At 33.7% G+C, this 13,446-nt stretch overlaps 1 protein-coding gene across 5 annotated transcripts in view; it reads right to left on the bottom strand.

Moving 5' to 3' along the window:
• The window catches only part of LOC109541567 (protein couch potato), a 408,542-nt gene that overhangs the window by 24,515 nt on the left and 370,581 nt on the right, over positions 1 to 13,446 (bottom strand). For 3 of the 5 annotated variants that reach the window (XM_048661257.1, XM_048661258.1, XM_048661260.1), the window contains exon 6: positions 5,872 to 6,110. In XM_048661257.1, the coding sequence (XP_048517214.1) occupies positions 5,923 to 6,110 (188 nt within the window). In that variant the 3' untranslated portion in view covers positions 5,872 to 5,922. Of the gene's footprint in view, positions 1 to 5,871; positions 6,111 to 13,446 lie in introns of those variants that run through there. The other 2 variants (XM_048661259.1, XM_048661261.1) reach the window with 2 other exon arrangements.

The following is a 13,446-nucleotide window of genomic DNA, read 5'->3' as shown; positions in this document are numbered from 1 at the left end:
TGTGTAAATTAAAAGTAAAAAAAATATTTCATGAAAGTCCACAAGGAAGATTCAATACTTAATTATTTACTAGACAATTAATATTTTTTCAATAGTCAACTTTTCCATCATCTTTGAAATTTTACCAATCTTTCATCTAAATATTAAGTAAAATATTAGTATATGAAAGTTTATGCATATGTAACAGTCGCGTGCGGCATTTTGTGCATGGAACTAAATAGGAATGAAACTGTTAACTAGAATGAAACTTCCGAAAGATTCTACACACCCGATAGAAATATAGTTAAACGGTTGTTCGTCTCGAGCAGCGGTGTGTCATCATATCTTTAACTAACAAGATTGCGGATAATAATACTATTTAATTTGATCGATATTTAAATAGAAGAGTGGAAATAATGTATGATGTGTTATTATTGGTAGTTAAAATATTAAGAATATTTGCGCAATCTGTCTAGATAGCAATATTCCGCTAATCCCCTCTTAGAATTTTCCAAGTCTTGGAAAATTGGAAACCCGAATCTCTGAAAGTTAAGCTCATTATCCAGCACTATATGTACCTAAGTACATGATCCTAAATTTATCGGGTTAAGCTGCAGAGCATCAAAACATTGACTGTCTTCCTTTCTTTAATTTAATATTTTAGATTGTGGAAGTAGGTTTGGAACGCTCAAGTTAAATTATAACAAATTATCAAGTCCCAATAAAATTAGGATTATGGACGAGCGTAACATTTAGCCCGAGATTAAAACAATTGTGGATATTAAAAATAATATTAACACAATTAAAACAATTGGATAGCCCATCCAATAAGTCATCACAAAATGACATAACGACCTTTGAACATAAAAAACATCTTGGAGAAAAATGTGAATAAAGGTCGAAACGTCTGCTATTTTTAAAAAGTCAAAATTCTAGTAGTCATAAAATAAAAAGGCCATAAAGTCTCTTTGTGGCTTGTTGAAACAAGAAGTTCGATATCTTTAACCATTGTGTAAATACAATACTTAAGTATAAGAAAAGGAGAGTACGAGAAAACGATAAAAATATTTTTAAAAGCATATTGACAGCAGTTGAAAATCTAGTTTCAACTTTGTTATTAAGCATTATTATGAAAAGGTCCCATCATTGATTGGTAGCCTATTGGAATAATTAAGCATTCGAAAAGAAAAATTGTGATCATTGCTTCAAATTACCACCATTTTTTATATTCAAAAATCATGTGGATATGCTATTAGTTATGAGCAAATACTAAACATTATTAAGTTATGAAAACATTAACATAGCAAACCCCGTAAGAACTTACGCCAGGACAGGACTCGAGACACTGGACGATTGGCTCCAGGAAGAGCTCCAGACACAGAGGAATCGGTATTGGATATAATGCAGCAGAGCCTTTTAAGGATACTCAGAGCGTTTCATAGGAGATGGGATACATTCCTGCCACGTATGTAAAATACACAGAACGGAAGGACCCCTTAAACCAATGGTTTACTGAGCACCGCTACAAATTGAGCCGGAGTTAACTAACCGAATACGAGAAGTTGCTCGAGAAGATTCTCAATAAGGTGATTACATAGGGACAAACTTGTTTGGAGTTAYAGATAGAAATGTAAGTTTATTTGTAAACACATCAATTCGAGGTTATAATGACAATAAAGRACAATTTCGCGTTATTGACATTGATGACATGATCATCATGTCATGATGTTATGTTATTAATATTGACATTTCGAAAAAGTACGTTCTCACATTTAACCAATACTATTGATCCTACCGTTTATCCTTGTCAATTTCTGTATAATTCCATGGTTAATAGAAATGGAAATGATTCAGAATCTTGCTGAGAAAATAGAGAAAGATTTTTGATTTATCGCTAACCAAACCGTTAATCATTTGAAGTGGTTTTAAAAAACTCATACAAAGAAGCCTTCATAAAACTGGTACGATTGCGTAATGCTCTGAGTATCCTTGAAAGGCTCTGCTGAATTATATCCAAAACCGGTTCCTGTGTCTGGAACTCTTCCTGGAGCCAACAGCCAAGCGTCTCTAGCCCTTTCTCGGTGTAAGTTCTTACAGCGTTTCTGTTAGTTATGGTCGTAAACGTAAGATAAGAACTGCAAGAACTGAATATGATATTTTTATTCGGTTCAATGAACATCTTTGAACTCAACAGCACCTTGTTGAGCTGAGAGCTAACAATAAGCAAAAATACTGCAAATAGAGTGACTTGGAACCAGAACTAGCTTGGGGCCGGTCTATTCAAGAGCACATTTTTCCACAGATTTAACACAAATAATTTTACTTCGCGCGTTGTGGACTAACTAACGTTCAAAATGGACATGTCTATGTTGAACAAAATCTTCCTGCGATAGAAGCTAACTAATTATCAGAGTTTAAGATCATGGTGTATGCAGATCTCATAAATATTTTGATAATTGGTCCTGTCATTTTACCACCCAGCTATATGGTGAAAATGCTTTAGAACTCCGGCAAAATTAATTACCAGATTTAACAGGCTGCGTTCCGACAATCCGCAAAGCGACCACAACGCGCTCTCGTTGTACCAAAATATCAAGTGTGGACTGAAGCAAGCCCGCTGGAAATTCGTCGCATACAATTTTTGGTAGCTTTTTTACGTAGAAGATCAAAGACCATCGTGTCACAACTTAGACAGTTTACTTTTTGAGGCACTGAAAACAAGCAGATTTGAAAAATGATAAGAACTGGTGTGGACACACTGGACTGATTCATTCAAACATATTTGAGATTAGCGGTTATTCACTGAAAACCATGTTTAAAGCAACATAGATCTTCTGTATTTGGATCTGCAACGAACAATGTACTTCATGAACGTGCATCCCAAAAAACATTGTGGCAATACACCGGTTATTAAAAAAATACTTACTTTTACTTGTTCATATGTTACACAATCACAAAATGCAAGTATTACTTTCCTAAGTTGAATACGTCGGATATTTCTTCAAATTTATTTCCTCTAACAACCTCGCAAAATTCAACGTTTCACAGTATGTATCTCAGAAATCATCCACTGGTGGACTAAGATAAGTTGGGCTAGATCGTATTGTCTAAACCTGAACAATTTCGGAAAATATTTTTTTCGAGTCTCTCAGGGCCAACCTGTATAACCACTGCATGCACCAGATTACATAAAAGAAACTTTGCATGTCAATGCTAATAACAATAATTTTATTGTCTTTCTCTTTGAAAAATTACCCCATCAATAATGGTAAGCAAATCGAATGTGAAATCAAAATTGGAGCAATCGCATTTTAAAAACCGATATCCCCGCTTTTCAGTCTATCCGTACTCGTCACGATTTATCAACCGTTCTATTTCGATCGCAGGAGTAATTCATGCAAATTTAACATTTAAAGTTAACATTTGTTTGCTTTTTACATTTTTTGTATTACCCCTTTTCAGTAATAAAGTTAAAATAAGATTAAATGTTTGGTAATTTTGATTTTTCTGTTTATCTTCCAAGTTAATTATTATTTTATCAATAAATATTTTTCCAGTATGTTGCCCTAACAGGATTGAATCGATATTTCATATTATTTTATTACGCTGGCGGTCCGATGTCTTTAATCGTTATACAATTGCCTACATATTTTTTCAATACGTTTAATATTGTTATTCGCAGTTCACGTGTGTCGAAAATATTCATTATCAAAGAGGCCCGTTGCACCGTCAACAAATTAACAATATTTCACACATTACCTTTCAAACTTGAAATCGTTCAAAGGTTAAGTAGCGTTTATGAATTCTAAAATAAGATAAAAAATTGCAAACTTGAAATAACTAATAATTTTATACATTTTATACGAGTTTTTTTTTCGATGATCAATACAGGGATCTTCGAAACTATAGCAGTTACGGAAAAAGTTAAATGAAACAAAGAAATATAGTTTTGAATGCTCTACTCGAACTCAATTTTGTTTCTCTAAAATTTGACAGCTGCCAAGAGATATTTGAAAAAAACTTATTTATGGTAAATTTTTTAATCCCTTCTAGTTCCGTTGATATTAATTTGATAGATATTTGATAATTGAAAACATTAAATATAAAACTTGTAGGAAATTTACTTCCAAACAAAATGGCATAATACTGTTACGTTTTTCCGGGGTTCGAATGATTCCAGTAAACAAATAAAAACACAACAATTTATTGAACTCCCAAATACTAACTATAACAATCACTAACTCAAAACTGTAGCTCGCGAATCGAACACACTGTGTATATCGCTTTAAATATTTCACTGTATAGCTGTTTGATTAACTAACTTACTTCGGTCCCTTGCCGTATTTATATTAGCGCGCAAGGGCTCTCGACGACCTACGAAGATTCTCCATTTTTCGGGATTTCCATAGCCCAATCAACTATTGCCGTTCGTTCTCGAAGTATCGAGCTAGGCGTCCCGAAAACGCTGTAAGCTGCGTTGCCGCTGTGCTCTAAAAATCAACCCGCAACAATACGTTTCTCCAAAATAACTGTAATTATTATCATATGACATAAATTTGAGTTTTTTTAAATGGCAACGATACTTGATTATTTCTTTACTCAATAGAGCATTTTATTACGATTTCTGTGATATATCACATCGTTACGATTTTTTCGAAAATAAACTGTCTGCTTACAATTTATACATTATCAGTTTAGTTGATCAAAGTGGGTCATGGAAAATATGTAGTATAATTCGACTATTTAGGAACTTATAGAAGTTTTACGCACGTAACATTTTCTGGCGCTTGGATTAGACGAAACGGGCCTTATTTATGGCCACCTCGATCATCGGATCTTTCATCTTTGAATTTCTTTTTGTGGGGAGCCGTAAAAAACATAGCTTACAATAACAAATATTACAATTTAAACGCACTTAAAGGCGCTGTTAGAGCATTTGAAAATATTGATAGTCGGTCCGCAAGGAAAGCAACTTATTCAGTTTTAAAGCGTTGCAATGTTTGCAATGATAATAATGGTTTACTTTTTGAAACTTTTTACAATAAAATTAAAGTTTCTAGAGTAAAATTTTAATTATTATTGGTATGATTTGATTTTTACCATAAACACTTTAAATGAGCAGCCGTCTTAACTAAAATAAAGTAATTGCGAACTTTAACGTAGTTGTGAAAATAAGTACTGAATCATACCATTATTATTTGTTACTATGGAAACAATGCTGTATGTCTTATACTATTTTCCATGACTAACTTCGATGAACTAAATTGAAAACGTATAAATTGTTTGCAGACCCATTATTTTCGAAAAAAACCTAATGATGTGATAATCACAAAAATCGTAATAAAATGCTCTATTCGGCGAAACAATAATTCAGTATGGTTGCATTTAAAAAAAACGCAAATTTGTGGCATATGTCAAAAATGACAGTTATTTTTGAGAAATGTTTCATGCTATTTTGATCGACATTCAATTTCCTACAAGTTTTCTATTTAATGTTTTCCTGTCAAATTAATATCAACGGAACTAAGAGTAATTTAAAAATTTGTCATAAATAAGTGTTTCCCAAATATCTCTTGACAGCTGTCAAATTTTAGGAAAATAAAATTGGTTTCGAGTAGAGCATTCAAAATGAAGCTCTAGTTCCGAAGATCCCTGTACTAGTCATCGAAAAAAACTCACTCTGTATACAGTTTTCAAATTCAGTCAACAAATTGAAGTTTTCTATATTTGTATGTCCCAAAGTTCTGAGATTTTCTTGTTCTGATTTCTACATTCAGAATGTAAATCATTCGCACGTAAAATATATCAGAAAATAATTAATTTACGCCATGGACTATGAGCGCCAATAATTAAGTTAAAAATGAAAGTATGTTAACAATATCATGAACTTACGTGGTGGTGGACTGGAGCTCCCGCATCCATCGGACTTTTGTCCGAAGATAGTCAAAGATAGGATCTTACTGGCACCTGGGGGTGCAGTGCGGGATGCACTAAGGTGGCATGTTGAAGTGCCGCAGCTCCCGGTAGTTCTGCCGCTGCCGCTGCAGCAGCTGCGGCTGAATATGCAAGCGGATGATGCCACAGCTCAGGACCGCCAGGGAAGAAAGGCGTGCCCAAATCTGTAACGTAAACTTTATTTCAAATAAGCATCTGTGCAATTCTTTGTTGTTTGGGTACCAAGAGTGTCAAGCAAAAATGGTCGAAATGTGTCCGCAATTCAAAATTTCAGTGAGTAAAACAAAATATGAAATTATTTTTTCTGCTACTAACAAACGTTTTGAACTTTCTATTAAAGCACAGCTTTTATGTGTTGGTATTGTCAGAGGTTTGTGTTTTTATTCAATAAGGACTGGAGTATAAGCAAAAGGGCAAGTGTCAATTCCCCATTGTTAAAAATTTGCGGATGGGCCGTTTCTAGACTTGAAATCTTCATTAGATAGAAGTTTATAATTCTTGGATGTGTGACAATTTTCAAGCTTCAACCAGTTTTTTTAGTATTATCGTAAATATCGCATGCAAAAAATAGTAAAATTGTCAATAAACTTGAAACTAATTGTTAGCAGACGTCCTATGTTGATTAATAAAGTTCCTTTTCGTTACTCTTGAGTATCAGTTATTAAGCGTCACTATAAGATCCCGTAATTGCTTACAATTTTCAAGGTTTTTATCTTTTCGTTTGGCTTCATTTTTATCCTTCGTTTAGTTACGGCAACATCCAGAAAGACTCGCTCGGAATTTTAATTTAATCTGAATTATTAACAAAGCATCCTAGAAATAATCAAATCTCAGGTCAGCTGAATACACAATATTTATTTCAATTACATACAAAATTTAAAATAAATAAAACCAGAATAAATATCGTTACTTTATGACTTTATGTATGACATATAGTTAAGCATTTAGGTAAATACTAAATTAAACTGTCTCAGTCGAAATGTCCATAAAAAATGGTAATAGGCAATGCTGAAATTCTGTCGATTATAAAACAAATACAAATATTTTACAACTTTGTATTAACATTTGGTGACGCTATATTACAAATGAAAAATAAATGGCTGTCGAATTTCACATAACAGCGAAGTTTAATAATTATTACAAAAACGGAAATATTAAGCAGACTGAACTGTCACATGAACAAGAAAACGGATGTACAATTTTGGTGGCACCTTTGGCATGTGTGTAACTTAAGTAATAAACGAATTTTTAAATTTTTAATATTACCATATCTAGTTCTTCAAACATTCGTAACGTCGTCTTTGAAATTTACCACCTTCTTTTGCTAGACACCCTGTATATGTAGTTGGCCTTTGAAAAACAAATTGGGACACTCTTATATGCAACTAGGGTATGCAGGATGTGTTAATTGAAATAATGGGAAAAGCAAGGTGAACTATGCATATAATCTATTTCGATTATACATATGAAAAATATGATTAGTTATACTTAGACCAGAATAATTTAAACTAATTATGCGTATACAATGTACCTGAGCTTTACATCCTACGCATAATTAATACCGTTAGAATTACCTTAAAGTTCCTGTTGTTACATTTTACATACTGGTATGTTTAGAACTGACCCACATATTACATAAAGACCACTTTTGAATATTTTGGTTAAAAAAAATAAGGAAAAACTACAATACGACGACCTAAAAACCCGAAAACCCCACTAGTTTCAAGGAATGGCCTCGAAAGTCAAAGTTTTTGGGGTCTGACTAATGGGCATATTACAATTATTACTGGAAGATATTTCATGAAAAAAAACTGACTGCTACTGTAAACACAACGCCCATTTTCTTAAGAAATTAAATACATATGTACTACAGAAATGTTTTTAAATGCTGATTTTGAAACATTAACAAATATACGATATATAGCTTTCCAAGATCGGAATTCCCAGAAGATTTCAATAGAGCAAAAGTCTGTCCTGTACATAATTTTAACGTGGTTAAACTTTCCATAATTGTGTCATATGGGTAAAGGGCTTATTGTTTCTTTCATGGGATGGTTGGTGACATGTGCAGGAAAGAGAAACTATTTTCAATAATATTTGTACGATAATAACCCAGTAGCTTATTAAAACAACCACAATTGTAATTTCTCGAATCAATCTCAATGGCAATTTAACCCTAACCAAAAAACAGTAGTTTGACACCTAATCCAACAACATTCTAATTGAATGCGGATAACCTGGAAAATTTAATCGACATTTAGGAATTAAGAAATCTTTTGAAACAATTTTTTGAAGTGAAAATTTCTTATGGCACGGTGTGAATGGATTGGAATCCGTAATGAGGTCGTTATGTCTGGAAGCGATAAAGACAAGCAGCTAGGCAGTTTTCTCGCGCACGCACACAGCTGCCCGAGAGTTCCATCTGGTTCCCCTAGGCCGATCGTCTGATAGGAGTGTGTACCCTATGGTCCGTTTGTGTGAATATAAGAGCGTGTAGTCCATGAGCCGGTGCCCTTGGGAGCGTTTTTGTCGGAACTGCTTTCGTCAGAAATCGTGCGAAAAGAAGCTAATGATCCAATTTCATTGCAAAGTATAGTAACTCCTCTACTAGATCCGCAATCATTCGTACTAACTTGCACGAACCATTGTAAGTAAAATGAAATCTTAGACTGGACGTCCTTTGGAATGATTTCGTCCGTTTTCGGACATGTTGGTACCGTCCACTGGAGATCTTTTTATGGTACGAAATCGTAATGTCTTGTTATGTATCAAATAAGCACCTCTACACAGGGTAATTATATAATAATCAGAGTAATTATACAACTGTTAATAATATTGAATGATGTTCTGTTGGAAAATAGTTATCTTGTGAGAAGACCATTACAGTAAATAGAAAAAAACAATTGCGTTTGCTGATACATTAGTAACACGAAACGAATTTGGAGAATGCCATCATTTATATGAAGATTCAAAAAGGAAGCAGAAAGACTTATTAGTTCAACATCCGTTTAAGCTCGGTGTGCTACAAAAAATGATACAAGATATTCCCTATTCAGTCAGAAACACTGCGAACTTGCGAACAAATCCCATGGGTTTCGGATAGTTGGCACATCGCAATGGTTCGTCGGAATTCGCACAAATGACTTCAGTTCTAGTGAACGAGTTCCAGTACGTTGGAATGAAACTGTATCTTTCGCTGGGCCAATTTGGGAGCAAGATGCAAAGGGCATTTAACACATTTAAGARGTTGTGACTCTTTGAAGCATTCGATATATTTTCTGGTATCTCCAAAATAAAACTAAAGTCATACAAAAATTTTGGTTATACAGGTGCAATAGATAATGTTACGTTTCAATTGAAGCACTATTACAGTCACGAAAAAATCGCAACTTCTTCAATCTTTTGAACCCTGCTATGGGGAACATTAATACCATTAAACCATAAATGTCTAGAATGTGAAAATGTCAAGCAGTTCATCAAAAATTTGCTTATTATGCAAACCCTAGCCTTATTTTGGACCAATTTATCTTGCGTGGATATCAGATCGCGACATGATATGAGCTATTACCATTTAAGCAACGCTTCATTAGTCGCAATGATTGCATCAAAATTGGATGCAGCGCAACCCCAAATCGCAAGATCAATATTATACAAAAATTGTACCCATAAAAAAAGGTGAAACTTGAATAAATCTTCAGATGATATTTTGTTGTTTGATTTTCAATTAATGGGCATTTACACAGTTCTCATCTGAACTGAAACACGAAACCCCGTAGCCCAAAATTAATTAAAATGAAACAAATTAATCGTGTTTTAAAGTTACGATTTTATGAATAACTTATATTTCACCCTACAACTGGGCAAAGATATCCTCGTCTGTAACTTCACGATTAATTTCAGTGAATCCGCAGTGTAATTTTTAAAATCCCGAAAGTTTTTAAAATCACATTTTAACTGGTCGACTGCAGATAAAATAATAATTTTGAAAGAGGCTTTCCTGTTTGCTCGGCTATTCCGCAAAAATCAAGGAGAATTGGTTGAACTTGTTCAGCTTGAAAATGTTTTTGCCCTTGTTTATGTTTATCGTAATAGATATAAATGCTATTTCAGTAAATTACAGGTAGAAGAAAGCATTTCCCTTCCAAGTTGTTCTTTAAGGAAAGCCCTCAATACAATTATATTAAGAAATTATTTTTCAGCTTAACAGAAGCGGCCAGAAGTCTACAACGGGGTACGTGACGAAAATAGTGAAGAAGCGTAAGAATGGACCTGTGCACTTAATAATTCAGTATAAGTTTGCACGATGTCAGTGAAGTGCTGGAAAAATTGTACAACATTGCCAAAAATAACAGGAAACATTTGTTTAAATTTAGTTTGTTTTGAAAGTTTTGTTTCCCTATCGGCTCCACTGTTTAATTCAAAGGTTTAAAATATATATTTTCTTTTATTAAGTTTCTGTCATTATATAGCAAACTTGTGAAAAAAATAAGTTAAAGTTAAAGGACTAAAGGAAATAAAAGTATTATGTTATTCATCCGTATCCAACACATCATACTATCAACAAGCACGTCAACCTAGTTGTTCAGATCCAAAAACATACAGGATTATATCAAATATTGACACCAAAACTACATTGCTTCTCCAGTAGCAATGAATAAATTCGGAGGACACTTGAGGTATCTCTCTCCTGGCAATCCTGTATTTCTTGAAAACTGAAAATGGTAGAGGCCACTAAAGTAACATTGAACCTTTTCAGGAGATTTCATACATCAACTGATTTATTAAATACCTCCCTTGACACCTGGGGGAAATCCCAGAAGATTATCAAAAAGCGTTCAATATTCTTAAAAGCTTATTAGTTTTTAATGATGTCGACAGAAAGGGGAATAAAGTTAATACAAGAGAATAATAATATTTTAGAAAACTATGAAAGTCAAAAGCAGTTTTTTTTAGTTGTTTAAGTTTTGAATGATTTTCGTCAAACTTATCCAGATTGTAAGAATATATGTTTTTTACTTATGTTTCTGTAATAAAATCACTATTTAATTTTTCAGTAGAGAAGTATTTTAAAATAGGAAGAATAATTAAAGGACTTGTTGAATATAATAAAAAAGTGTATGACTTCCTAAAAAAACCTAAACATTAACCCGTTTGTGGCACCTAAAATTGTCCTACAGGGCTAAGGTTTTTAACGGATTATCAAGTTGGAAACATTGTTGGGGGTAAGACCCTAAAAATTCGATAGTTGAAAATTATAACCAGCCTAGTATTTATATAGGCAAATATTTTCTGAAAATAAGATTGGTTTGGTTCGTTCTGATTGCTGATGACAGTTTGAACGTTGATTTATAGTCTCCGATGACCTGATCAAAAAATGCTGCTAGCCAGTGATGCATAGAGTGAGGGATAAATTGTGCGATTCGAGTACAGGAATAGTGGTGTTATGCGTTTTGCGAAACAGCTGTGTACAGATTAAATTGACTTGGGCAAAGATCAATTCGCAAGTCGAGGATTTGGTCTCGTTTAATAATGTGTGGTTCAAATTATCGAATAAACAATAAGTTTTATAAAAAAGAAGCCAAGTTCAGAAAGTTTGGCAGTTTCCATATAAAGGACTCGTGTAAGCTTTTGTCGAAGTCTTTGATATCGAAACATCTACTGTGTATGGAATGGCTTTCTGCCTCAGTCTGACCTCTGGCAGTACTAAACAATGTTGGTTTATAACGCGGAAATACACGCGCGGGCTTGATTAGGTTTCTAAATCTTTTGTGAGGAAACTGTTTAGAAACACGTTCACTACGACAAAGTATTCCGTGTTTATTTGGTTTGGGGGACGAAAGTTGCTGGCTGTATGAGAACGTGATCAGAGAAGATATTATATTATTTCTAGCTTGGAGGGAGTTTAATAAATACTTTTTTATTTTTTCGATATTCGACAGTTTCTTAAGAATCAAGGTCGTCACTTAATACCAATCAAACATGAACGCAAGATCGCATGGAGCAGTTTCCTTCTTCATGTTCATCACATTTCACTAGCGACATCGCCATGATTGAAAGAACGTCTATCCTGATGACGGATGTCCAGTGGTTCATAAAGTGAAAGGTAAATACTTAAAAAGTAAAAAGAGCCAGTCCTTCTTTATTGGAAAAATATTGATGATATTGAAAGCAACTGCACAGTAGTAAGAAAATGGAATCGCTTTTTAGCTGCCAATGCAATTTTAGTTACCAATATAAATTTGGAAAAGTCCGTTAACAATGCCCAAAATCAGGAGCCAGCAACATTATCGAAATTTTGAAAAACACAACCCTTTTGAGGTGAGCATTGCAAAATCTGATGTATGTATGTAACTTTAACAGTTGTTGAAAAGAAAGGGACGATATACTCATACGCTTAGGAGTAGTATGTAAAATACCCTGTCGAGATTGCGATTAAATTTACATAGGAAAGACCGGTAACATATTGAACAACAAAATCATACAACATAAAAGCGATTATCAACTGGTACAAAAGTAGTGCATTAGCACAGCACTGCATTGAATCATGTCACATAATGAATTTCAACGGTTTGAGGGTGTTAGACTCATTTACAAAAAAGCAAATTGGAGAAGTTTGAAACCGCTTACCTTGCAAATAGCGACGAAATTATTTAAAATAAATAATGTGTGTCAGTTAAATTGTTATAATTAAGAGAATGTATGATTTTGTAATGTAATCGATTTTCGAAGGTTGTAAAGGGTTCACAGATCACCAAAACCAAACAATAGGCAGTAAGTCCCTGTTGGTGGGGTTTTGTGTTTAATACGTTCCCATGGCTCCACAGCTCAACTTGTAATTATTATAGCTCAAATTATATTGAAATTTAATTAAATGCGCTGATGAAAGCAAAAATAAATTGCGGGCGGAAAGCTTCGTAGCTAAAAGGCGTTTCTGTTTTCTTACTACTGCCTATACGAAATCTCCAAGACAACTTAATGAACTGCTCTTGTTTCGATAAAGAAGTTATTTCCTACTCTAAAAAAACCGGAATGTTTATTGATAAACGGCTTGTGTAAGAAGCGAAAACTGGAGATAGGTTTCCCGAAGACAAAGGCAAAACAAGCAAGCTCTACAGGGTTATTCACGCTATACGGCACGGAAGTTTGCGGCTAAACCGTTTGATTTTTACGGTTTTACTTATATTTAAGTATTATTTTATGAATTGTCCGACGTCTACCGAGCGCACATTTTAAAATAATTTTTGTAATGTACAGGGTGTCCTAAAGGCTCTAAAGGTATCAAAGTTGCGTTTTTTTGAATGGAATGTCCTGTATATTATTGCATGTTTGGATTCGCTGAACAAAATAAGTGTCTGTTTTAATAAGGTTTATAATACCTAAATCTTAAGGTTTTTTAAATAGTACGAATTTAATCAAACTTTTTGATAGCTAGAGTGGTATTGTTTTTTGTAATTGTAGACGTGTTGGTCGCTATTTTAATATTATTATTGTGTTGCTAAGTTAAAATGAAGA

Source organism: Dendroctonus ponderosae, unplaced genomic scaffold (genome assembly GCF_020466585.1).
Source record: "Dendroctonus ponderosae isolate FM_Combo_2020 unplaced genomic scaffold, Dpon_F_20191213v2 Dpon_F_20191213_1, whole genome shotgun sequence".
Lineage (NCBI taxonomy): Eukaryota > Metazoa > Arthropoda > Insecta > Coleoptera > Curculionidae > Dendroctonus > Dendroctonus ponderosae.
Note: the sequence above shows the minus strand (reverse complement) of the source record. Positions and strands in the feature narration are given on the sequence as shown.